The sequence below is a fragment of the Procambarus clarkii genome, chromosome 65 (genome assembly GCF_040958095.1).
Source record: "Procambarus clarkii isolate CNS0578487 chromosome 65, FALCON_Pclarkii_2.0, whole genome shotgun sequence".
In the NCBI taxonomy this organism is placed as follows: domain Eukaryota; kingdom Metazoa; phylum Arthropoda; class Malacostraca; order Decapoda; family Cambaridae; genus Procambarus; species Procambarus clarkii.
In genome coordinates this window covers 18,801,174-18,827,070 of record NC_091214.1, presented here as the reverse complement: position 1 = coordinate 18,827,070, position 25,897 = coordinate 18,801,174, and the positions used below count along the sequence as shown (strand labels likewise).

Genomic DNA, 25,897 nt, shown 5'->3' with positions numbered 1-25,897 from the left:
GCCTGATCGTAGAATTCAATTAATCCTGTGAGACATGACTTACAATCCCTGAACCCATGTTGGTATTACGTCACAAAGTTCCTTCGCTCCAGATGTTCCACTAGCTTTTTTCGCACAATTTTATCCAATAACTTGCATGGTATGCAAGTTAGGGACACTGGCTTGTAGTTCAGTGCCTCCTGTCTATCCCTTTCTTGTATATTGGGACTACGTTTGCCATCTTCCAAATTTCTGGCAGTTCACCTGTTACCAGTGATTTGTTATACACCATGGAGAGTGGCAGGCACAGTGCTTCTGCTCCTTCCTTTAGTATCCATGGCGATATTCCATCCAGGCCTATAGCCTTTGTCACATCCAACTTTAGAAAAAGCTTCCTTACATCCCCACTGGTAATCTCAAATTCCTCTAGTGGCGCCTGGTTAACTATTCTTTCTCTTATCTCTGGAACGTCTCTTTGCTCTAATGTGAAGATTTCCTAGAATTTCTTATTGAGTTCCTCGCACACTTCTTTGTCGTTTATAGTGAATTTGTCTGCCCCTATCCTCAGTTTCATCACCTGTTCTTTCACTGTTGTCTGTCTCCTGATGTGGCTGTGCAGCAGTTTGGGTTGAGTCTTAGCTTCGTTTGCTATGTCGTTTTCATATTGCCCTTCTGCCTCTCTTCTCACCCTGACGTATTCATTCCTGGCACTCTGGTACCCTTCTCTGCTCTCAAGTGTCCTGTTATTTCTATAGTTTCTTCGCGCTCTTATACTTAGTTGCTTATTATAGCTAGCTTACATCTCTGATTAATCCATGAGTTTCTCATCTGCATTTCCTTTTTTTTTCCTTTTGGGCCGGGATAAACTTCGACCAGATACTCAAACGTCAGTACACTGTGATCGCTCGTTCCTACTGGGGCCTCGGAGTCAATTTCCCATATGTCGGTGTGTGTGTGTGTGTGTGTGTGTGTGTGTATGTGTGTGTGTGTGTGTGTGTGTGTGTGTATGTGTGTGTGTGTGTGTGTGTGTGTGTGTGTGTGTGTGTGTGTGTGTGTGTGTGTGTGTGTACTTACCTAATTTACCTAATTGTGCTTGCGGGGGTTGAGCTTTGGCTCTTTGGTCCCGCCTCTCAACTGTCAATCAACTGGTGTACAGATTCCTAATTTTGCCTCCTGTTGTACACACACAATTCCTGTGTGTGTGTGTGTGTGTGTGTGTGTGTGTGTGTGTGTGTGTGTGTGTGTTTGTGTGTGTGTGTGTGTGTGTGTACTCACCTAGTTGTGTTTGCGGGGGTTGAGCTCTGGCTCCTTGGTCCCGCCTCTCAACCGTCTGTGTGTGTGTGTGTGTGTGTGTGTGTGTGTGTGTGTGTGTGTGTGGAGACCTGTCTCATCACATGATGCTGGTGGGGAAGGGTTATATATTATCTCTCTCTCTCTCTCTCTCTCTCTCTCTCTCTCTCTCTCTCTCTCTCTCTCTCTCTCTCTCTCTCTCTCTCTCTCTCTCTCTCTCTCTCTCTCTCTCACACACAGCCGCCACTTGAGCACGGCTTCTGTCTCTCTCCAGTAGACCCTCGGGCGCCGCCCACGATGAGCTCCGTGGGCGTGCGTGGGCGGACGTGACCTCGGACACACACACACTCTCACACATACTCTCACACACACGCATGCGCGCTCACACACACACACACACACACATGCGCGATCACACACACGCACACACACACACACACACACACACACACACACACACACACACACACACACACACACACACACACTGCAAGGTAATCAAAACTGAACATTATGAGATAAGACTCCCCGAGACAGCAAGAAGGCCCTGCATGGGAGTGGACACGACACCTCGAGTCTGTCACCACCAGAGACTCACCTTAACTCAACACCATCATCGCCATATGCGATACTCTCCAAGTATACCATGACTCTAGGGAGGACACCGGAGGTGAAGCCATATCTTAAGTATGCCCCCCCCCCTCACCGCGGAGGGAGGCAGTTATCAGGAGAAAACGCCAAGCCATTACGACTATATAGCACTGGGAAGGGGTCAGGATAAGGATGTGGGATGGGACGGCGGGAAGGAATGGTGCCCAACCACTAACCGCGGAGTTCACACGCAATGAGGTTCAAGGATCTGAACTTAACATGGCTGGAAACTAGGAGAGTCAGAGGAGACCTAATCGCAACATACAAGATACTCAAGAGTATCATAGTAATGTTACTAAATCTGCTTCAGACGACGGGCAACTAAAAGGCGGCACCCAAGAACACGTACCTGGGGCCAGATTCACGAAGCAGTTACGCAAGCACTTACGAACCTGTACATCTTTTTTCAATCTTTGGCGGCTTTGTTTAAAGTTATTAAACAGTTAATGAGCGCCGAAGCACCAGGAGGCTGTTTATAATAATAACAACAGTTGATTGGCAAGTTTTCATGCTTGTAAACTGTTTAATAAATGTAACCAAAGCCGTCAAAGTATGAAGAAAGATGTACACGTTCGTAAGTACTTGCGTAACTGCTTCGTGAATCTGGCCCCTTGCCTAGAGTGTATGACTACCTAGCAGTGTGAGTGTAAGAGTAAGAACACTTACCCAGGTACTACCACTTATTCCTGACCGTAAGCCACCTCTTGGATGGCTTAAGCTTCATCAATCAATCACGGGGGGCGAGGTAAGAACACACACAGCGCCTCACGTACGCTCTGCCAACGCCACAACGTCTATGAATCCGTATTCAGGTATACGTGACGGGCAAGTCCTCTCCTCCCTCTCTCTTAACTGCTCATACAAGAACGCGGCGCTAGTCAAGTGTCAGTCCCACCGACGCCTTCAATCTTTGTAGGTTAAGTCACCCACTTCTCAGACAAGTGTCGATACTAATAATTGGATTTACGCAGGAGATGAGTCACAATAACGTGGCTAAAGTATGTTGACAATCGACTTGAGAATGGGCCAGGACGGACCGAAATGTCGTCGTCCCATTACCTTCTAGTGTGTGGTTTGGGGCCAGATTCACGAAAGCACTTACGCAAACACTTACGATCCTGTACATCTTTTCTCAATCTTTGGCGGCTTTGTTTACAATTATTAAACAGTTAATGAGCTCCGAAGCACCAGGAGGCTGTTTATAACAATAACAACAGTTGATTGGCAAGTTTTCATGATTGTAAACTGTTTAATAAATGTAACCAAAGCCGTCAAAGATTGAGGAAAGATGTACACGTTCGTAAGTGCTTTCGTGAATCTGGTCCCAGACCACACACTAGAAGGTGAAGGGACGACGACGTTTCGGTCCGTCCTGGACCATTCTCATGTCGATTATCTTGAAAATGACAATCCACACAATAACGAATAAGTCGAATAACACAATCGACTTGAGAATGGTCCAGGACGGACCGAAACGTCGTCGTCCCTTCACCTTCTAGTGTGTGGTCTGGTCAACATTTGATTTACATCAAGACTCGCATCTCAACGGCTGATCGCCCAACCACTTGGGCTGGACGGTAGAGCGATGGTCTCGCGTCATGCAGGTCGGCGTTCAATCCCCGACCGTCCAAGTAGTTGGGCACCATTCTTCCCCCCCCCCCCCCCGTCTTATCCCACATCCTTATCATGACCCCTTCCCAGTGTTATATAGTTGTAATGGCTTGGCACTTTCCCCTGATAACTCCCTCCCTCCTTCAAGGGCTGATCAATTAGTCGTTAAGACGTAAGTCTGGACCTTGCCATATACTCAGACCTTGACTAAACTCTCAGACAAGTGCGAAAGACTTGGTGCCAACCTTTACATGAGATTCACAAATATATAAGTATGAGTTGTTATCGAGTAATAATTCTAACAATAACGTGAAGGTGGTGAAGGCAGTTTTTTTATTATTATTATTATTATTTTCTACCACAGACGTGGCCACACATTTACAATACTAACCAGCATATATACATTTTCTTCTGTCCTCCATGGACAGGGTTAGAGATGTGTTCAAGGGTTTATTGAACACTCAACCACAGAAGGTGATTCAGCGCTTTTAAAATGCTAAGCTAACCTACATACGTAAATACACAGATACACAGATTTACGTATGCCCTACATAAAGTGTTCGATGTGTCTTTTACATAGTGTCATTAATGTGCACTTGGTGCAGGGAGTGTGTGCTGGGAGTGGCAGCGGGTCAGGGAGGGTTAAAGTACAGGAGCGTAAGTCGTCAGCAAGTCTGGCCAACACGTAAGAACATCCTCAAATCATCAATTTAATCTCAAGACGTCAGGGAAAACATGACTGGTGGTGCCGGAAGTGGAACCCGCCACGCTGCCTTAGAGACCCTCAGTAATAGCAGAGGGCGGCGCCCCCCCCCCCCCACCCTCGGGAGTGGTCTGCTGTGTACTCACCTAGCTGTGTTTGCGGGGTCGAGCTCTGGCTCTTTGGTCCCGCCTCTCAACTGTCAATCAACTGGTGTACAGATTCCTGAGCCTACTGGGCTCTATCACATCTACATTTGAAACTGTGTATGGAGTCAGCCTCCACCACATCACTGCCTAATGCATTCCATCTGTTAACTACTCTGACACTGAAAAAGTTCTTTATAACGTCTCTGTGGCTCATTTGGGTACTCAGTTTCCACCTGTGTCCCCTTGTTCGTGTCCCACCCGTGTTAAACAGTTTATCCTTATCAACCCTGTCAATTCCTCTGAAAATTTTGTAGGTGGTGATCATGTCTTCCCTTACTCTTCTGTCTTCCAGTGTCGTGAGGTGCATTTCACGCAGCCTTTCCTCGTAACTCATGCCTCTTAGTTCTGGGACTAGCCTAGTGGTACACCTCTGAACTTTATCCAGCTTTGTCTTGTGTTTGACAAGGTACGGGCTCCATGATGGGGCCGCATACTCCAGGATTGGTCTTACATATGTGGTGTACAAGGTTCTGAATAATTCCTTACACAGGTTCCTGAAGGCTGTTCTGAAACATGCCCAACCATTTCTGTGCCGCCCGGGATTCGAACCCAGAATTTTCGATTGTGAGTGGAGGAGCCAGACTGTACTAGCGGGACTGTCACCGGCTTGGGTTTCCGGCAAGACCTCCACTAATATTGGTGTTGAGAAATGTAGAGAGGGCAGCTGCCCACACATCTGTCACGGGTCATGCTTAAGACCAACGGAGAACTTCACTTGCCTTGAAGTACCTAACCCACAGAACAAGTGATACATCAAACTGTTATCTTTGATGATTCGGCTATACAAAGCAATTCTGTAGATAACAATGATGACTTGCAGCACACAGAGAAAACCAAGGGATGAGCATTATAGGACACTTACAGACGGACCCCCAATATAGCCGCATATAGCCATATACCGTATAAAGTTGACCCAGTGACAACTGTCGAGAGCTTCCTTGGCGACTCTCCTCTCAAGTAACGTCAGACCACTTACAGGATACTTAGAGGAAAGGCACTCTAGCAGGTGGAGGTGTTCGTGTCTGTCGTCATAACTCTCTCTATGTTCAACTTTTGGAAGTGAATCTAACCAGCTTGTTATTATTTACATCATTTTCACATGGACCAAGTCCCGGGAATGAATTATCTTTTGCGTATGTTATCGCCCATAATGGCAGGCAGTGAACCAATACCATATATGATTGAACATCTAGATGAGCTTCCATTTCGATACCATGGACAGTGCTTCGTGTGCGACGTGAATTAGTGGCGCGAGCATTTGATGGCGTCTTAGCCATCTTCTGCCTCACGAACCGTGAGGTACTAGTCAGGATGACCACTTGACCAGGTGACCACACACCTGGCAGACAGCCTTAGTACATGTCGTCCTCTGAGACATGCAAGCTATTCAAACCATCAGCTATACCAAAATTTGGATTGAAACTGTAAGAAAGCGCAGTCCCACGTACCCACTCCCACGTACCCAGCCCCACGTACCCGATCCCACGCACCCAGCCCCACGCTCCACTTAGCCTAGGGATAAGACCGTAGACTTGCAGGAACTGTGCGACTCCCTAGAGAACGAAAATTATATTTTTTTCCTGATAGATGTTTGCAAAGCACAACACTTTACATCAAAATGTGTCATTCTCAAAGGAATACAAATGCAAAGCAGGTCGATAGCAACCCTGGGTTTTCTTCCTATTGGGGAGTCTTGTACATGCTGCTATGGCGGTGTGTCCACTCACAAGATGAGTGGCGCTGCCCAATAAACTCGCCCCTCGGGGCAAAATTTAAATTTAAAAAAATCAACCCTGGCATGGGTATCAGTGTTGAATTGCAGCCGGTGAGAAATCAAGAGGCTGGAGTCGCCATATAAAACGACTATCCCACCGAAACAAGGTTAGCTGTGATATTACGAGAAATCACATGAAAATAATTCTTAAATGTGCTATTAATTGTTGAAACGTTGACTTAAAAGCAATTGCTAGATGGAACAGTGAGAAGTAAAGTTTGGTGGCGCATAGCAAAATTAACTAGTAAAATTAGTATTAACTCCATACCACCTCTAAACGGCCCTGATGGTAGTGTAGCTGCCAAGGCAATAAAGAAGGAAGACCTTACTTCTCACCTGGCAAGGAGTTTATTTCACAATAGAAAGTAGTAACTCTTACACAGTGAAATCACAATAACGTCATTTTTCGATGAGAAAAAATATGTTAAGTCGCCCGTCTCCGGTAACATAGGACGCTGGTTCGATCCCACAGTCCTGCTCCAAGGATTTTCTCATAATAAAGCTTCTCTTTCGGATAGAATGTTAGCAAGGCACTTTGGGCCAGGCTGTGCAAGTTCAGGCCCGAGGACCAGACTATGTGCACCTCTACAGCCTTAAAACACGTGTACCTGTAACCTTCTTACATCCCTCTTCCATAATCGACCGGCAGACCTGGTCACACAGTCTGAAAGAATGCCAGGGCTGAAAGAAGGCCAGGGCTGAAAGAATGCCAGGGCTGTAGCCGTCCACAAAAGAAAAGACAGACATCATTAGAATACTATAGGCTAATTTCTTTCTTTCTCTCGCAGATGTCTGTCTATTTATGAATAACGAAATATATAAATTAATAATATTTGCACTTGGAGCAATTTTCGCGACAGTAATATCATATTAGTAATGATAGTGGTAATAGTATATGTGACAGCGACAATAATGTAAGTGATAGTAGTAGTGGAGGTGACACCCAACCCACAATTCTGAAAATGGAGAATCAACAATGTTTCTGTCCGTCCTGAGCCATTATCAAGTCGTGTCAGTTGTGGGGTTGGGTGTCAACTCCTTAGCCATGTTATTGCGACTCGTCGTCTGCCAATTGCATAATAATATACGCGGAAGTATTAATAGTATTTGCAACCATAGTAGCAATAGATGAGGCGGAAGCCTCGGTAGCAAGATTCGGAGCAGCAAAGCCTATGATTGTATCAGATCATCCAGGTACCAGCAGATACAATCTGCTGATACCATGCAGATTGTATTTGCATGGTACCAGCAGTAGCTCTGGGTACAGTAACTATAGTAGATCTTGTACAACAAAACGCTTTGCAGAAATCCACTAGACGTGGATCCAATGAATTTATTATACAAATATTTTCTTGTGATGGATTTTTGAATGCATATACACAGTGGTGTCACATGCACACAACTGCGAATCAAAACAAAAACAGTGTGTCACATGTACACAACTAGGAATCAAAACAAAGACAGTGGTGCCACATGTACATATAAGCGTGAACCCAAAACACAGCGATGGCCCTTGATGAACACCAAAATTCAGAGGCTAGGAGACTCACGTGGCAGAGCGGGCATGTGCGGGTGTGGAGGCAGAAGGTGGGCATGATGAGGTGATAGGGCAGGGGAGGGAGGGACACGGGCCTCTCCGTGCCCGCCCACACCCCGCCCACAGGGAAGCAGCCAAACATTCCGTAGCAATCTGAAGCAAAAAATCAAGATTACATTCAGTTTTCGTCTGTGGACTGACGAATGTCGGAAAATGTTCCTATAGTTTGTGGAGCATTTTTCTTAACGGGGGACATATTCCAATGTTTTGGAGCATTTACGTAGGTTCTGGAGCATTTTTGTTACACATTTTCCTAGTTTGTGGGAAATTTTTGTTACACATTTTCCTAGTTTGTGGGAAATTTTTGTTACACATTTTCCTAGTTTGTGGGACATTTTTGTTACACATTTTCCTAGTTTGTGGGACATCTCTGTTACACATTTTCCTAGTTTGTGGGACATTTTTGTTACACAATTTCCTAGTTTGTGGGACTTTTTGTTACACATTTTCCTAGTGTGTGGGACTTTTTGTTACACATTTTCCTAGTTTGTGGGAAATTTCCCTTGGTGGTGGGGTATTTTCTCTATTTGAAATATTTTCCAAAGTAGAACATTTCTCAGCCTGTAGGGTATTTTCATACTTTGATTTCGATCTGGAGACTTTTCTCATTTGAGAAATATTGTGGTGGTTTTTAGTTGTCTAGTTTGTGACTGATTTCTTAGGTTTTAAGAGATTATCTTTGTGGAAAATATGTATAATATATAAATATGCTTTAGTTCTTAATTTTAGAGGGTACAGGAGAGAAAGTCTTCTGACAATTGTTTGTAAGCTAAAGCTCTCATTTACACAGCTAGAGTTAAAGCCTTACCTTGCTTGTAATTTTCCCCAGAGAACGACCTTAATGCGAACCAGGGATTTCTCGTTCAAGAGGTTGTTCTTTTAGATTCAGCTACTCGGAATAAAATGTTCCAAGTAGCATGGGCTATGGTGAGCCCGTAGTGGACTTACCTGGCACAGGAGTGGGGCTGTCTCGAGAGGCGAGTGGACATGCATATGTACTAGCAACTATATACTGCTGCCTTCTGTTTTCCCTCACTCACGCTCACGTTACCCCCTCGCCCTCTCCCTCATTCCTTTACCTGTTGCTGGAAGCGGTGTCGGGGCGGGCTTGTCGATCCTTGGAAAACTGAGACTCAGAAGAGTGTGAAGAATGACACTCTTTTCCATGTCGGGCACGTGGTACGCCTGGGTTACGGTCTCTTACTGTTGGCACGCCTGGGTCACGGTCTCTTACTGTTGGCACGCCTGGGTCACGGTCTCTTACTGTTGGCACGCCTGGAGCACGGTCTCTTACTGTTGACACGCCTGGTGCATGGTCTGTTACTGCTAGCACGACTGTGTCACGGACTTATACTGTAGGCACACTTGGGTCACGGTCTCTTATTGTTGGCACGCCTGGGTCACGGTCTCTTACTGTTGGCGCGCCTGGGTCACGGTCTCTTACTGTTGGCACGCCTGAGCTATGGTCTGTTACTGCTAGCACGACTGTGTCACGGTCTCTTTCTGTTGGCACGCCTGAATCACGTTCTTTTACTGTTGGCACGCCTGAGTCATGGTCTCTTACTGTTAGCCCGCCTGTCTCGGGTTCTAAACTGTAGGTACGCCTGATTTATCTGGTACTTTTGGCACAAAGTTCTGGTACTGTTAACAAACTTGTTTCAAGTTTGTGGCTATGCTCATGCCTCACTTTCAGCGTGTTTATAACAATATTTATAACCTCTGTCACGCCTTCAAGATATACAGCAAAGTATACTCTGTCTAAAAGCTGCAACAGCTAGTACGTATATCTCATACGTACTGAGATCCTCAACAGCAGGTTCTTTCGATCAAACAAACTCAGTCAAATCTGCTTTAATGTCCGCCACAGTTTGCCCGTCTGTCTTGACCTGACACAGTTTGTACGCCTGTCTTGATGAGACAGTTTGTACGCCTGTGTTGATGTTACACAGATTGCACGCCTGTCTTGACCTGACACAGTTTGCACGCCTGTCTTGACCTGACAGTTTGCACGCCTGTGGACTTCTGGCAGTGTTGTTAACCCTGAGAAGAAAAACATAGTTTCGTTAGCCTAAAGTTTCTAATTAATACATATGTGGATATCTGACACAGTTAATACGTCTAAAAAAATTAAATCCTATCAAGATCTAACTTTAATTTCATATAACTTTAGATTAGTTTGGATTGGCACGCAAGTCGATATTTTATGAAGCATGGGCAAGCTTACAAACAAATGATTGTTGTAACGAAATCCGACATGATCACAAAGCTTTTCGTGTCAAAATTAAAAAATGAATTTAATTCTGTAAGCCATTTAGAATTAAAACTTGAAGACTTGAATACTGACAGCTAGTTTATGGTGTACCCCATACTCATCCTGTGAGCGGTAATTTATGGAGTAACTCATACTCATCATGTGAGCAGTAGTTTATGGTGTAACACATATTCTTTTCATATCTAGATTTTCTTAAGACTTCTGAGACTGTTCAGTCTGAAAGACTTATGAAGTTTGAGGCGTATAGTATTGCCGGAGACTTTAACCGGTTCATGACATGGTATCACAGAGGAAACAGACAACATAAATGAAGTCAAGCCAGGGGAATAGTTGCAGGTGAAGAGGAATAGGGTGCTTCAGGGCTCTGTACGTGGGAATTGGTTAGGGAAATCTCGAAAAACTTAACAGGCTTCCTGTCCTTTCCCCCTTTCCCCCCATTACATGGAACCAAAAGCCTCTGAAAGTACCAAACAAAGCTAGAACTCGACATTACGAATTTTATTGGAATAAGTTTTAATTAAAAAAAAATAGGGAACAATTTATTCGGAAATACAGATGCAGATCTTTAAAGCAAGTTACCAAGTAACAACATTAACTGGAAAGTTTCAAGCACAGGTTATAATATGGGAAAATGCAAGATACATATTGACTCATGCGAGGCAGCTCCTATTTATTCCCGATATTTCCCCACACCCATAGTATCTGCTCACTCTACTGAGTGATTGATTGAAAAAGATTAAGCCACACACAAGAGGTGGTACGGGTATGAATAGCCCGTAATGTTCACAAGTTCAAGTTCAAATATGTTTATTGAGACAAAAAAAAATACATCTCAAAGGGATAGAGTAGCTTAGGCTATTATACTCCCCCCCCCCCCCGAATGTTCACCCTACGTTTAAAACTTTCCAAGGGTGTAGAAATAGATCATAGCTTGTGCTGGACGTTTCAGACAACCTCGGGAAGCTCTACCAGACAGGGAACACATGTTTGACTACATGTACCTTCATTTCAAATCATCAATGCGTTTTCCATGTCGAGAAGCAACAAATTTTACAAAGGAGGTTTCACTACAGTGTGAGCTCATTGTTGATGAAATATGCTATATATATTATGTATAGTACAGACTCTTAGAGTGCCCTTACTATCATTACTTACCTATTAGTGTCTCTCAGAAGTTCAATCTAACTGGGCCCCGTCTCGTAACCTTTTATACCTTGCGATTTTTCATACATTTACGGTAATATATGACTTATTTTACCTGAGCTTGCAACTAGGTGGAGTTGCAAACTTCTTTCAATGTCACTGAAAGAAGTGTCACAATGTGAAGTGTGACAATGCCATTGTCCAACAAATGGATGGCCATTTGTTGATCACCCACACAGCATACGAGTAGTTCCTTAGGTCGATGTGGACTCCTTACCGTTTCTAACTTCCTCCCAGGTGAAGATTATGACCAATGACAGTGCGGTCTGCTGCATGATGCGAGGAGGACGTGTTGCTCCGCATCTTCGTGTTTGCACGTGGCTGCTGCAGCTAGATGTTGTGAATTTGTTCTCGACTGTTGCAGTGATACAGTGCCTTTGTGTATCGAGGAAATGGCTGAGGCGGTCTGCCTAGGTGATGGAAGATCCTGTACTGGGCCTGGAGAGTGTGACAGTGGGGATGGCAGACAGGATGATACTAGGCCGTATCAAGCAGTAGTAAACAGATATAAACGGAGAAATATTCAAAGACAGCGAGACGAAGACAGTGAGGAGGAAATAACAAAGAGACCAAAAAATGAAGACATGCTCAGCAGGACGCGGGAGATGCAGACTAATGGAAGGAAGAGGCTGTTGTTCCCTACAGCATGTCAACTGAATTTCCATCAAAAGCTGGAGTGGACGGTTCGTTTGGCTAAGGAGTTTTTTTAATATGAACCACTATTCAAGGAGGGTCTTCACCGGCCCTATATAACAGTTGGGACAGAGGAGGCCGTGGAACACCTAACGAAGGATGGGTTTGAGAATATTGTGATGGTTACTCCGGAAAAAGGTATGATGTACACCAAGGTCATAGTGTTTAAGTATCCAACTTATTTGGATCCTGATTATCTATTGCTCAACAATGATAGTGTTGTTTGGGCAAAGAGGAACAGTGTTCGTGGTGAAAAACAAAGCCAGGTTGTTGCCTTGGTAAAGGGTGAGGCTCCAGAAAGAATTTTTGTGCAAGGACTAGGCTACAGGAAAGTTGTAAAATACATTGAGGAGCCCATATTATGCATGAAGTGTTCTCGTTGGGGACATATGGCTTGGAAATGCCAGTTTGACTCCAGGTGTCGGTACTGTGGTAAGAAACACGACTCTCGAGAGTGTAGAGTCAAGATTAAAAACGGTGAAAAAATCGTCCCATCTTGTTGCAATTGTCGAGGAAGCCACAATGCTGGTTCCTATCTATGTCGCATGAAGCCTCATCTGAGAGACTCGAGGACGGGTGCTACAAGCAGGATAGATGTATCCTCGAAGGAAGGAAAGATTGTGCAGCAGGAACATGGAGGAAACAGTTGGAAGCCAATGACAGCGCCTATGAACAATGTGTGGGAGAAAGGAACAGAGACAATTAAGGCGAGCCTAGGGAAAGTAGGAAATGCAGCTGAAAAAATTAAACCTTGTGGAAACAAGGTTCAGGTCAATATAGTGAACTCTGAGGTTGGTACTCAAATATTGGAATATCTAAAAAAACTAGAAAAGAGGATTGAGGCATTAGAAAAATTAACTATGGGGGGTAGACGGGGTGAAGATGGTGGTGAAACAGGACGTGAAGTGGAAAGTGAAACAGGACGTGAAATGGAAAGTGAAACAGGACGTGAAATGGAAAGTGAAACAGGACGTGAAATGGAAAGCCAAACAGGACGTGAAATGGAAAGCCAAACAGGACGTGAAATGGAAAGCCAAACAGGACGTGAAATGAAAAGCCAAACAGGACGTGAAATGGAAAGTGAAACAGGACGTGAAATGGAAAGTGAAACAGGACGTGAAATGGAAAGTCAAACAGGACGTGAAATGGAAAGTGAAATAGGACGTGAAGTGGAAAGTGAAACAGGACGTGAAATGTGCGTTGAAGAAAGTAAGGAAGAACATGACGTATTGATGATAGAGGATAGTCAGGAAAATGAACTTTCTAGTAGTGTTAGCGTTCAACCTTCTGTAGTGACAAATGTCGAAACAAAGGTTAAAGTAAAACGGTATAGAGAAATAAGAAAGAAATTAGATATGAATAAGATCACCTTTGATGCTAGTAGCTGTTGTGCAAATGAGGAGAAAGCAGAAATGTTACAGTGTTGGGAGAGTCTGTCTGAGAAAATCTCGTATCTCATGGAATGTGACAGACAGGGCAAAGGTAGTTTTATTAAATCATGGATGAAAGTAGAGTGAGAATATTATCTTGGAGCGTTAATGGGTTAAAATCTAGTGCGGTGGATGTACACTATTATACTCTTAGATAGTACTATATTAACCCGATATGTTACATGGGATTCTTGTATTTGTACTCACTGAATTTGTGCGCCCCTTGAGGGACTTGAAGTATGGGAAGGGGTAGAAATAGCCTAAGCTAATCTTTGATTTTTTTTTTTTTTTTTTTTTTTTTTTTTTTTTTTTTTTTTTTTAACTTGTCTCAATAAACCTACTTGAACTTGGAAGACCATTATGTATTAAAGTGTCAAATTATGGATAACCATAGAAATAAGGAAATAAGTAGTGTACCACTTCAAATTGTTTGGATGTGTGATAATGATATGATAGACAGAATACTTAGGAACTACAAGAATTTTGCCGCAATGATTGTAACACTTACTATATTAATATGCAATGTTAAATGTTGTATTGTGATTTGTGTATCTGTACTCACTGAATTTGTGCGCCCCTTGAGGGACTTGAAGTAGAGGGGGGTAGAAATAGCCTAAGCTACTCTATCCCTTTGAGATGTATTTTTTTCTTGTCTCAATAAACATACTTGAACTTGAACTTGAATGACCAATGACGATCAGTAAGAAAAGGCTGTGCACATCCTATTCCCCTCGGTATTTTGTATGTAGTCATCAGGTCTCATCTAGTTCGTCTCTTTTTCTCAGGAATTAGGTTAAGCTCCTTAAGCATGCTGTTGTAGCCTATCCTCATATTTGAGGCACCAGCCATTTCCAAACATCTACACTTGTTTAGTTGCACTTCAGGAGCAAAGTAAAGGTAGTTAGTTATAACACAAACGATTGAGTGCCCGTAATCAGACTAACAACATCACAAGATTAATGGTAAGTCCCAGTGATGTCTTTTTCGGCAAATGCAAAGAACACATCATTTACAGAATAATTTATTGTATATTTATTGCCAGCTATCGTGTACCCAGACCAGATATACCCTGCAGGCCTGTGTGACCTCTGTGTACCCAGACCACAATTAGAAATTACCATACGGACTTGCATTATCAGCTCACAGAGCTACAGTAATTGGCGAGTGCGGTAGATTAGTTAATTAGGTAGCTACGCGAGCTATAGCGAATTATATAAATGACCTTGAAATGCCTGTGGAGAACAAAATGCTTGTCGGAAGCTGCGCCTCATGTGAACCTTTAAATAAACTGAAACGTTAGTTAGTTCAGTTGTAATTGTCTTAACTAGGAATCCAACACTGTTCTTGTATCCTATGTATGAATGTATGTACTTTTGTCTAAATAAATTATTATAATTATGGATTAGTTAATTTATTATACAGCACACAGCCATCCTGTGGGCAGCAGTGGAAAAGTTTACAGAAGCACATAGCCTCATGAACTGAACCCCAAAATTTATTTATTTAAGCACGTTACAATCTTGGTAAGCTAGTTATACAGTTTAATGACATTATATCAACAAAGGGTTTGAGAACGACTACAAGTACAGTATCTAAGTTAGTCAGCTACAGATGTGGTGAGATAATTTCATAATTTGATTCGCTTATTATTATGCACCCCCCCCCCCTCCCTAGCCCGGGGGAGCGGTGGTGGAAAGGTTGCAGTCACCTGTATTTGCAACCCCCTACACTTAGTAAACTGGGGATATTTGGCTAGACTTTCTGCTAGTTGGTAATTTTGAATTAGTTACCCCCACATTTCTTGAACATTTGTTATACAGCTGTCTCTAAATCCGTGTATGTTTTCCGCCTCTTAACCGTCAATTAGTTGTTGTCCAGAATCAATAGCCCCGTGGGGTTTGCTATACATATTATATATAACTGCAAACTCTATGACCCCTCCAGGATTCGAGCCTGGCCCGCCAGGGAACCAAACCTTTGGCAGGGCAGTCATATAACCACTTACCCAGCGATTATGGGCAACCGCTGTTTGAATGGCTATATGATGACCTGCCAGGAATTTGGTTCTCTGCCGGCCCAGGTTCAAATCCTGGAGGAGGGCATACAGTTTCCAGTTGTACATAGGCTTGGGAAACCATTTAAGCCTATACACCACTTCCACCTGTGGTGCATTCATCTCAATAACATGACACGTGAGAAACCCATCTGATATATATCACTGGATTATAAAGGTGTTCAATTTAAAGGTGTGACTCTTCGTCACTGCCTTCGGGCAATGTATGACCCTTCGTCCAGGTCGCCGCCCCCCATGTGTGACCTCTTATCTAGGCCCCCCCCATGTGTGACCTCTCGTCCAGGTCCCCCACATGTGACCTGTCGTCCAGGTCCCCCCACATGTGACCTGTCGTCCAGGTCCCACACACGTGACCTGTCGTCGTCCTCCAAGCGTATCATCCTCCCGGACACCAAACCCACAACAAATCAGTGGTGAGCACACAGCGCCAGCCTGGTTTCATAACTCTTTTTAAGTTTCTCAAGTTTTTTGTACTTAAACAGGGTGTAGACTCCGTGCTGGCGCCGCTTACTCTAATAGGTCTGACATATGTGGTGAACATATGCCTTGAAGGACTCTTTGTTGACGTCCTGAAGGCCGCTCTCACATTCACCAGCTTTGTGTATGTGTGCGTATATGTGTGTGTACTCACCTATTTGGGGAGTACGCACACATATACGTGTGTGTATATGTATCTGTGCGTATTATATATATATATATATATATATATATATATATATATATATATATATATATATATATATATATATATATATATATATAATGATATAAGTGATGGACCATGCAGGGTTGGTGTACACTCACCAGACGAGACGCAGCAGCAGCAGCAGCAGGGTGGTGGTGGCTGGTGCTGTGGCCGACGTCTGCACTCACCACTGGCCTCACCTGCCTCTTGACTCCCTCGACACCGTTATCGCTTATCTGTACTGCTCTTATTATCTTTCCTTACACTGGAGTTCCATGAACTTTCCCCTTGAACCCGACTCATAAGATACAGCTTTACAATATGTTATGTACAAAATTAGTCTTAATATAGTGTTTTTCCTGCCCGAAACGCTTTGCGTAATAGTGGCTTTAGGCATTGTATGTACTAGCTCTATCTATAAATTCATTAATATCTGTATCACCCATTGTATATATGTACTTTACCTAAATAAACATTTGAATTTTGAATTTACTTGTTAACGAATTCTCTCATAATCCAACTATCTCTTCCTGAAGGTTAATGGCGTTATTTATGTATCGGATTGATTGATGAAGATTAAGTCACCCAAAAGGTGGCACGGGCATGAATACCCCGTAAGTGGTGGCCCTTTAGAGCCATTACCAGTATCATTAACTGATACTGGAGATTTGGGAGGTGCGACTGCACCCTACTGAGAGGTCGTGACCTCTGTTTTTCATTCATAACCAAAGGGTTTGGCAGCTGAATTAAAGAGCAATTGCCCTTTGTTTGAGGACGGGCTGTTACACTTGACTCATAATTGATTACACTCGAACATTTGTTTTATGTCTGCTTTGCTCTGTTCCTGTGATCGGATCAGTCCGGCCTAATCAACAATGGTCAAATGTTCATTCCATGCAGCCGCCAAACCCCCTGTTTACGAATGCAACCCGTCCTCACACTAGGCTGTTTAAAGCAGTGGCCGTCCTCCCCAGACACATTCATCAATTTTGACATACTGTGTATTAAAAATTGGTTTATTCTCATATATAAATTAATGTTCATATACATAACAATTCTATGTATAGTTAAGCATAGGTTAGGTTAGGTGTTTAGGTTCTGTTGGCGATTATTTGTATTTAAAGTACGTGCGTGCAACCCGTTCTCACACTAGGCTGTTTAAAGCAGCGGCCGTCCTTCCCAGACGCATTCATCAGTTTTAACATACTGTGTATTAAAAATTGGTTTGTTCTCCTATATAAATTAATATTATTATACATAAAAATTTAATGTATGGTTAGGCGTAGGTTAGGTGTTTAGGTTTTGTTGGCGATTATTTGTAATTGAAGAACGTGGGTGAAGCATTTATAGAATTGTGGTTCGAACAGAGGACGTGAGCGAAGCACTTGTTCCGGAAGTGTTCGGACGTTATCAGTTGTGAATCGTGTGTAAACCGCTTTTTCATTCATAAACAGGGGATTTGGCAGCTGGATTAACGAGCTTGTATTTTTGTATGCGAGGACGGGCTGACGAATGACAGCCCGGAGACTCGACATCAGCGAGGCACTACACATCAAAAAGTCAAAACCAGCAATCAACAGCCAATTAACACATAATTACATTCTAACCATTTCAAGACCCCGAACCAACACAGAAGCAAGAAGATAAAACACTTAAAGTACCCATTGATTCACTTGTTCATATCAATCATGTCTTGTATCACCTCACTCCAAAATATTAAAAATGTAAAATTGTCTGTAAAATGTACCCATTGATTCTAGTCCTATCACCTCGCGCCAAAAAAAAACGAAAATAACCATTAACAGAGTATGTAAAATTGTCTTCGAGAATGTAAGAAGTGTCTTGCGAAACGATTCTAGGCGCCATACCATAAATAAAGTGTGAAAATAAACTTAAGAGAGTTAATTTTTCAACTACTCTCGACAGTGAAGAAAAAAATAGGAAATATTGAGATTCGTATTAGAATCATTAATCTTACCCTTTAGGTCACATTCAACAACAACATATATATATATATATATATATATATATATATATATATATATATATATATATATATATATATATGTCGTACCTAGTAGCCAGAACTCACTTCTCAGCCTACTATGCAAGGCCCGATTTGCCTAATAAGCCAAGTTTTCATGAATTAATTGCTTTTCGACTACCTAACCTACCTAACCTAACCTAACCTAACTTTTTCGGCTACCTAACCTAACCTAAACTATAAAGATAGGTTAGGTTAGGTTAGGTAGGGTTGGTTAGGTTTGGTCATATATCTACGTTAATTTTAAATCCAATAAAAAAAAATTGACCTCTTATATAGTGAAATGGGTAGCTTTATCATTTCATAAGAAAAAAATTAGAGAAAATATATTAATTCATGAAAACTTGGCTTATTAGGCAAATCGGGCCTTGCATTGTAGGCTGAGAAGTGAGTTCTGGCTACTAGGTACGACATATATATATATATATATATATATATATATATATATATATATATATATATATATATATATGCGAACAAGCCTGAATGGTCCCCAGGATAATATGCAACTGAAAACTCACACCCCAGAAGTGACTCGAACCCATTCTCCCAGGAGCAACGCAACTGGTATGTACAAGACGCCTTAATCCACTTGACCATCACGACCGGACATAATGAGGTGATAGCCGAGGCTATTTGAACCACCCCACCGCCGGCACTCGGATAGTAATCTTGGGCATAGCATTTTACCAAATCACCTCATTCTTTGGGGCACACGTGAGGAACACAAATGCGAACAAGCCTGAATGGTCCCCAGGATAATATGCAACTGAAAACTCACACCCCGGGTTCGAGTCACTTCTGGGGTGTGAGTTTTCAGTTATATATATATATATATATATATATATATATATATATATATATATATATGTATATATATATATATATATATATATATATATATATATATATATATATATATATATATATATATATATATAATGTGTGTGTTTGTGTGTATAATCTTTTTCTCGTTGTTATGGTGTGACCTAGGCTAATGTGTGTGCCACTAAAGTCATCCATTATGCTATATATTTTAGTGACACTAGTAATTAAATGCGAGAGGTCTGTGGCCTGTTGTCACATCTTACACAAACATTATACAGATAAAAGAAGGCAGTCGCTGGTATTATGTGTCATCGCTTTTATGGTCTACGTGTCAGCAGATTAAACAACTTTTAACCTATGCCAAAGTCACGGGTTAGACACGGGTTGCTGTGTGCTGATCTTCCAACCCGTCCTCTTAAAATTACGTCGCTTTTTGCTCGTTCGCCCGTATTGTCAAAAATGGACGTAATTTGAAATGAAATCGGCTCACGAAAGTGACGTACTGTCCCGTTTTCTGATGTGAGTCCTCCGGCTTACTCGGTTAGGTTAGTAAAGGAAACTTTCAATTAATGATTTCAAATTACGTCCATTTTCGGCCATATGCGCAACTGGCTAAATTCAGACGTAATTTATAAGAGGACAGGTTGATTTTAAAGAACTACAAGAGCAGTTGAACAGTACAATTGTGGGGAACAAATCTGGAAAAACATTATTCAGGCAACGTCCACACCGCAAATGTGGTCCAAAAATAAAACGATTTCGTAATTCAAGTTCCCTCAACTTGCTCACCACTCACTTGCAGCCTAGTCGTCATGTTGCCTCCACACTTCGCAAGCCATGCTAGTATACAAACCCTTCCTCTGAATATACAACGTATGTCCAGTTATTCTACATATTTATTGGCACTGTCTGCTGATATTCCACTTCTACTGAGTCTTAAGTATAGATGTTAAATTAGGCTGAATATAAATTCATGTTCAGAGCCTAGTGTTAGTCTAGGTCATGATTCCATAACGAATTATATCATGTAAACCGCTCTCAAAAAGAATCTTGATTGTCCCAGACTGTTTTACATTACAGTCGCCCATTAAGATGTTTATCTGAGGGCCACCATCTGCCTAGTGGCCTCGACGTTGACAGGAAGCTGGTGACTTGTCAAATGGGCATTTGTCCTGATGATTTTATCCAACTGAACTTTGAATGGCATCAATATTTTGACATTTAATCGGCGGGTAGGCAGTTCCATGGGTTTATAATCTAATGGGTAAAACATCATCCGTTTTCTGTCCTATATTGTAGCTTGTTGAGCTTGAAACCATTGCCTTATGTTTGTGTTTCATCTGACCTTTTGAAGAAATTGTCTGGATCAGTATCCTCCAAATTGTTCAGTACTTTAGGGAAGTTTCGATGAGATCCGCCTTGTCATGTCTGGCTTGATTGATTGATTGATTGTTGCCGCCGGAGGCGGCTGGGTTATTGTGCACCCCATACTCATCCTGTGAGCGGTAGCGCAAAAAGCATTACAGAGGGCACAAAAGATCTTTATCAGACCTCAAAGGAGATTATTACATAAACAATTTCATCTATCCTTCACACCTTATAATTACAATGTCAGCTATTTACAGAGAATGTTCTATTTCAAGAGCTATATATTTACAGTAAGTCATTACATTAATGGTAAGTCTTATTGCTAATACATGATTGTTTGAGCAATGGAGATATTACAGTCAAAGGGGAGCTGCTGTTTATTATTAGTCTTCACAATACACTACTTGTTTATTAATCTCATGTCATTTATCTACTGGGAGCGAAATATGGATACGGTGCAAGGATTTCAGGTATTTTATCCTTAGTAATAAGATAGGTTGCCATATCATACAGCGTGAGTTTAAGCCTGCAATGTTGTTAGTCTATGTGGCTAACAACACTGGACGCTCTACAGTCAAGCCCAATCACTTGAGCTGGACGGTTGTGCGAGGGTATCTCCTCATGTAGGTCGGCGTTCAATCCTCGACCGAAAGTGGTTGGGCACCATTCCTTCCCCCGTCCTATCCAAAATCCTTATTCCTTGCCTGTGCTGTATAGTCGCCATGGCTTGGCGCTTCTGACAGTTCCCTTCCCTTGTTCTATGGCCCGCAATCGTTCCTGGTATGAGAGTCGACTTAGTTCTGAGGTGCTTTTTGTCGGCCGACGTTGAGCATTCACTAAAGCAGGCATGTCCTTCTGTATATGCAGAGGTCTCCATGCTTAGATAGAACAGTCCAAATGGAATGCACTAGAGATGTTTTCAGAGGCCACTGTTAATTGTTGGAAATGTCTCTCTTTATCGCACATAGATGCTGCAGAAATGCAAGCCAAGTTTCTCTAGTTATATGAAAATTCTGATAATAGGCGTCTTCACTCGTATTGCTTTAACATGTTTACAAACTACACCACTTTTGACGTCAGTATCTTGAGGTTATCTTGAGATGATTTCGGGGCTTTAGTGTCCCCGCGGCCCGGTCCTCGACCAGGCCTCCACCCCCAGGAAGCAGCCCGTGACAGCTGACTAACTCCCAGGTACCTATTTACTGCTAGGTAACAGGGGCATTCAGGGTGAAAGAAACTTTGCCCATTTGTTTCTGCCTCGTGGGGGAATCGAACCCGCGCCACAGAATTACGAGTCCTGCGCGCTATCTACCAGGCTACGAGGCCCCCTAATGTATACATGATGTAGTATGTATACTACATCATGTATACCTACATTAGAGACAAACCCTAGTAGTTCATGTAGTATTTTGTGTTTAATGCTCGGCTTAAACTCAGTTATAAGTATATCTGGGCATTTACGTTACCAGCCGATGTAGAGCTGACCAAATGTAAACTGTCATCAAAATTACTGGTATCGTGAATTTAGAGTCAACTCTATAACATAAATGTTTAATATTTCATCCAAATGATCTACTACCAGAATTTGTTGCCACATGTCCTCAGTTTGCTAATTGTAGGTATAGTAAATGCGGGTATGGTAACCTTTCCACTGCCGCTGCCCTGGATGGGGGAAGGATGGTGGTGTGCATAATAAGCAAATCAAATTATGAAACTAGTTCACCGCATATATAAATAGCTTAGCTTAGAGACTGTACTTGTGTACATTGTTCTCGAATAAACTGTTGATATAATCTTTACATTAAACAGTGTAACCAGTTTATCAAGACTGTAACTTGCTTAGCTCTAAGAATTTTGCGGTTCAGTTCCTGAACCTATTGTATATGGCTTTGTAACTTTTTTGTAACACGGGATGGGAATAGGGTGCATAACAAATGACTAAGAGAATATCACACCACTGTAATTTCTTTATGACAGTGTACTGCGCGTACTAGTGGCTTTACAAGAATGTAATTACTATGCTATGTATGTAGGGCCTGAGTCCCTGAGCCCATTATGTGCCTCTGTAACCCTTTCCACTACCGCCCACAAGATGGGTATAGGGTGCATAATAAATGAACTAAACTAACCAACTATCCTCACAATCCCAATGTACCTTTTTGTATATATATAAATAAATAAATAAATAAATAAATAAATGAAATTAACTACACTGTAAACTGTTATGGCTTTGTCAGGAGTTGTCAGTTTGTTGTCGATGTAGGCAAATCTATGACCTCTTGTTCTTGAAGTTGTCTCCGGAATGCCTCCTAAACAATTTTGGCGATTCCCGTTACTACTTTGTATGTAGTGATCATATCGCCTATTTTTCTTCTATTTTAGTATTGTCATGCCTCTAACCTCTTGATTTTCAGTTTTGGAAGTCATTTTGTTGCATGTCTTTTCCGCTTGGGCTGGACGGTAGAGCGACGGTCTCGCTTCATGCAGGTCGGTGTTCAATCCCCGACCGTCCAAGTGGTTGGGCACCATTCCTTTCCCCCGTCACATCCCAAATCCCCTTCCAAGTGCTTTATAGTCGTAATAGCTTAGCGCTTTCCCCTGATAATTCCCTCCCTCCCTCCAGTTAATTGATATGTTTCTTGAGACATGGGCGCCATACAACAGCTGATTCCAACTTGTATCTCACAAAAGTCTTGAATAATTTCTTAAATATTTCACAATTCATGTATTTAAAGGCAATTATGAAATTGGAAAGCATAGCATAGGCTCCTTGTTGTTGTTGCTTTAGATTTAGCTACTCAGAACGAAATATCCACGTAGTAAGGGCTATACGAACGAACGAACTAAATATAGGACAAGGTACCCATTGGGGTGAGCTTTGAAGTGGGTATAGCTGAAGAATAGTCTGGGTGAGAGGAAACGTCGGAGTTGGAGAGACAGAGCCAGGGCTAGACCCAGCTGCACGGCGTAAAATGAGGCTTCCTGGACCTGACTGGCTTAGGCTAGGAGGCAGGGTTCCGAGGTAGGGGCGGCGATGTGAGGTCTTCTTTCCTCTTGATGTGTGGAGTCTTCTTTCTTCTTTGAAGCTGGAGTCTTCCGTCTTCTGTCTTCCATGTCGGTCCCTTCTGAAGGTTGCAGGGGTTCCACCACCTCAAAACGAGCAAGGAGGCAGCATTGGCTCGATAAAGATTGATAAAGATTAAGCCACCCAAGAGGTGGCACGGGCATGAATAGCCCGTAAGTGGTGGCGCTTTTGAGCCATTACCGCTTGTCAATGAATCGGGTCTATAATTAAGAGTTTTTTTTTCCCTGCTATCATTGTTGTAGATTGGAGCTATGTCTTTTTCCATATATGTCAAGATTCTTGTACACAAAGATGACTGAAAAATGAAGTGGGGTGCTCAGCACAGCTGCGTATTCTCTAAGAAGCCAAGGTGAAATTCCATCTGGGCCAACTGCTTTGTTTCTACCTAGCGTCTTGAACATTTTTTCCACTTCGTCTTGAGACACTTCTATGTATTCTAGGGGTGGAATACATGGTATTCTCTGATATTTTCATTGTGACTGGTTCTCTGAAAACTTTATTTTTCTTAAACACACTTTAAAAGTGTTCAGTTTTGTGTTTCATACATTTCCTTATCATTCTCCGTGAATCTATTCCCCATTTTCAACCTATGTGTTTTATCCTTTACATGCAATTTGCTTTTAATGAATTTATAGTTCTTTCTTGCTTTTTATTTCTGCAGCTCTGTCTTGGTATAAATTAAACAACACCTCAACCGCTTCTATTTTGTTCCCTCTTGTCTCCAAATTGAGTAGCCCCTTGGGAAAGTGCCCTCATTTAAAATATTATCTTCAAGTTTCATATCTGTTAATGTGAAAATCTCTGATATATTAAGCTGCATTATATCGTTTATCTCCAGTTTTTTTGTTTCTCACTCCGATATGTGATTTTCAGGAACATGTTTTCACTCCCTTTATCCTTTACTCCCCATTGCTCTAATAATTTTGTTGGTTTGGATTTATGTACCATTTTTCAGGTACAGGTTTTTTCAGGTTTCCAATCCCTATCACCTCATAAAAAAATTCTTATGCATTTAGACATTTGCTTCAGCGAGGTTTAGTTTTAAATTCTCTCTATCTTCCTTGGAAAGTCTATTAATGACTATTTTTCCATCCTCTTCATTTTGCCATTTCCTGGCATTCCTAAGCACTTGTGTCATTTGTTTCACTCCACTAAATATCACCCTTAAGGGGCGATTCTTATATTTTTCATATTTGCCTATCCTTCTAAAGTCAACTGACAATTTCTTTTGTTTTGAGACATGGCTATAAGTAACTCTGGGAATTTTCATTACGTGTTGATGTAGACCTAACCCTAATGTAAACTGTGTCAACAAAATTATTTGCACACCTTCCATCACTGTGATGGAATGTGAAAAGATACATGAATTCAGAGGCAGCTCTTATAACAAATGTTCAAGAAATGTGTAAATATTTCATTCAAAATAATCTACTACTAGAAATTTTCATATTCATGCATTACCTACAGTAAGCAAATTTTGGATACTTCGCTAAGATTTCGGGCAGCACATCATTATGAATGAAGTACTTACACATTTCTTGGACACTATTGATGGTGTTATCTCTAAATTCCGCGATTTTTTCACATTCCATTATATAATGACGCAAACTATGCGAAAGTTCTGCTGACAGAGTTTACATTTAGTCAAATCTACATCAGCAGATGTTACAAACTCCCAGAGGTACTTGTAGCCGAGCCTAAGCCTAGCAGTGGTAACATCTAGAAGTCTGCTAACCTTACTGGATGACCCATAGACGTGCGGTTCTTCCTGCATAATAGAATGATGATAGATGGAGTAACTGGTGTGAATTTCACTTTGCCTCAAGTCTCCGAAATTGAGTTGATGTTCCTGGGATATTGCTGCCCTCAGGCTGCTCAAAGGCAGTCCAAGTTGGTAATCAATTCCCTCTTTACGAGCACAAGTCTTGGCCAACTCATCAGTTCTGCTCTGAGACCTTTGTTGTCTTGTTCTAAATTGAGAAATTTTCCTTTATAAGCTTTTAGCAAATCTTCAATCACTAACCTGTCTAGAAAATCGCCTTCCTGTATTTGTTTCTGAGTAAAACTTTCGAAATCTGTCCCCCCTTGCTGTCTCCACTGACGATACTGTCCCGTCCGCCATCTTTGCTGATTTGATTGCGTCTGCTATGGTTCACTGACCCCCCCAAAAATTCCCCATATTCGTATATTTTTCTTAACAATCTCCACCTTGTACTAATGATCTCGGTACGTTTATGGTATCAGGAACACCATTTACATAGCTCTCTCCAGCACTACCACGCAGATATGACGCATATCATACCTCTTACGCCGCGTCGCCTGCTCCCTGTGGTAGACATTGCCTCTCCTATATCTTCTTTAATATAAATGGTCACAAATTGTTCAGCTGAGCAGTCTCAGCTAA

At 42.0% G+C, this 25,897-nt stretch overlaps 1 protein-coding gene across 4 annotated transcripts in view; it reads right to left on the bottom strand.

Annotated features, from left to right (window-relative positions):
* The window catches only part of LOC123771123 (pancreatic lipase-related protein 2), a 46,958-nt gene extending 21,338 nt beyond the window's left edge, over nucleotides 1-25,620 (bottom strand). For 2 of the 4 annotated variants that reach the window (XM_045763498.2, XM_045763499.2), the window contains exons 1-3: nucleotides 16,288-16,404; nucleotides 8,891-9,851; nucleotides 7,765-7,904 (exon numbers count right to left, since the gene is read on the bottom strand). In XM_045763498.2, coding sequence (XP_045619454.2) covers nucleotides 7,765-7,904; nucleotides 8,891-8,978 — 228 coding nt within the window. In that variant the 5' untranslated portion in view covers nucleotides 8,979-9,851; nucleotides 16,288-16,404. Of the gene's footprint in view, nucleotides 1-2,586; nucleotides 2,736-7,764; nucleotides 7,905-8,890; nucleotides 9,852-16,287; nucleotides 16,405-25,516 lie in introns of those variants that run through there. The other 2 variants (XM_069309516.1, XM_045763501.2) reach the window with 2 other exon arrangements.
* Between the last annotated feature and the right edge of the window lie 277 nt (nucleotides 25,621-25,897).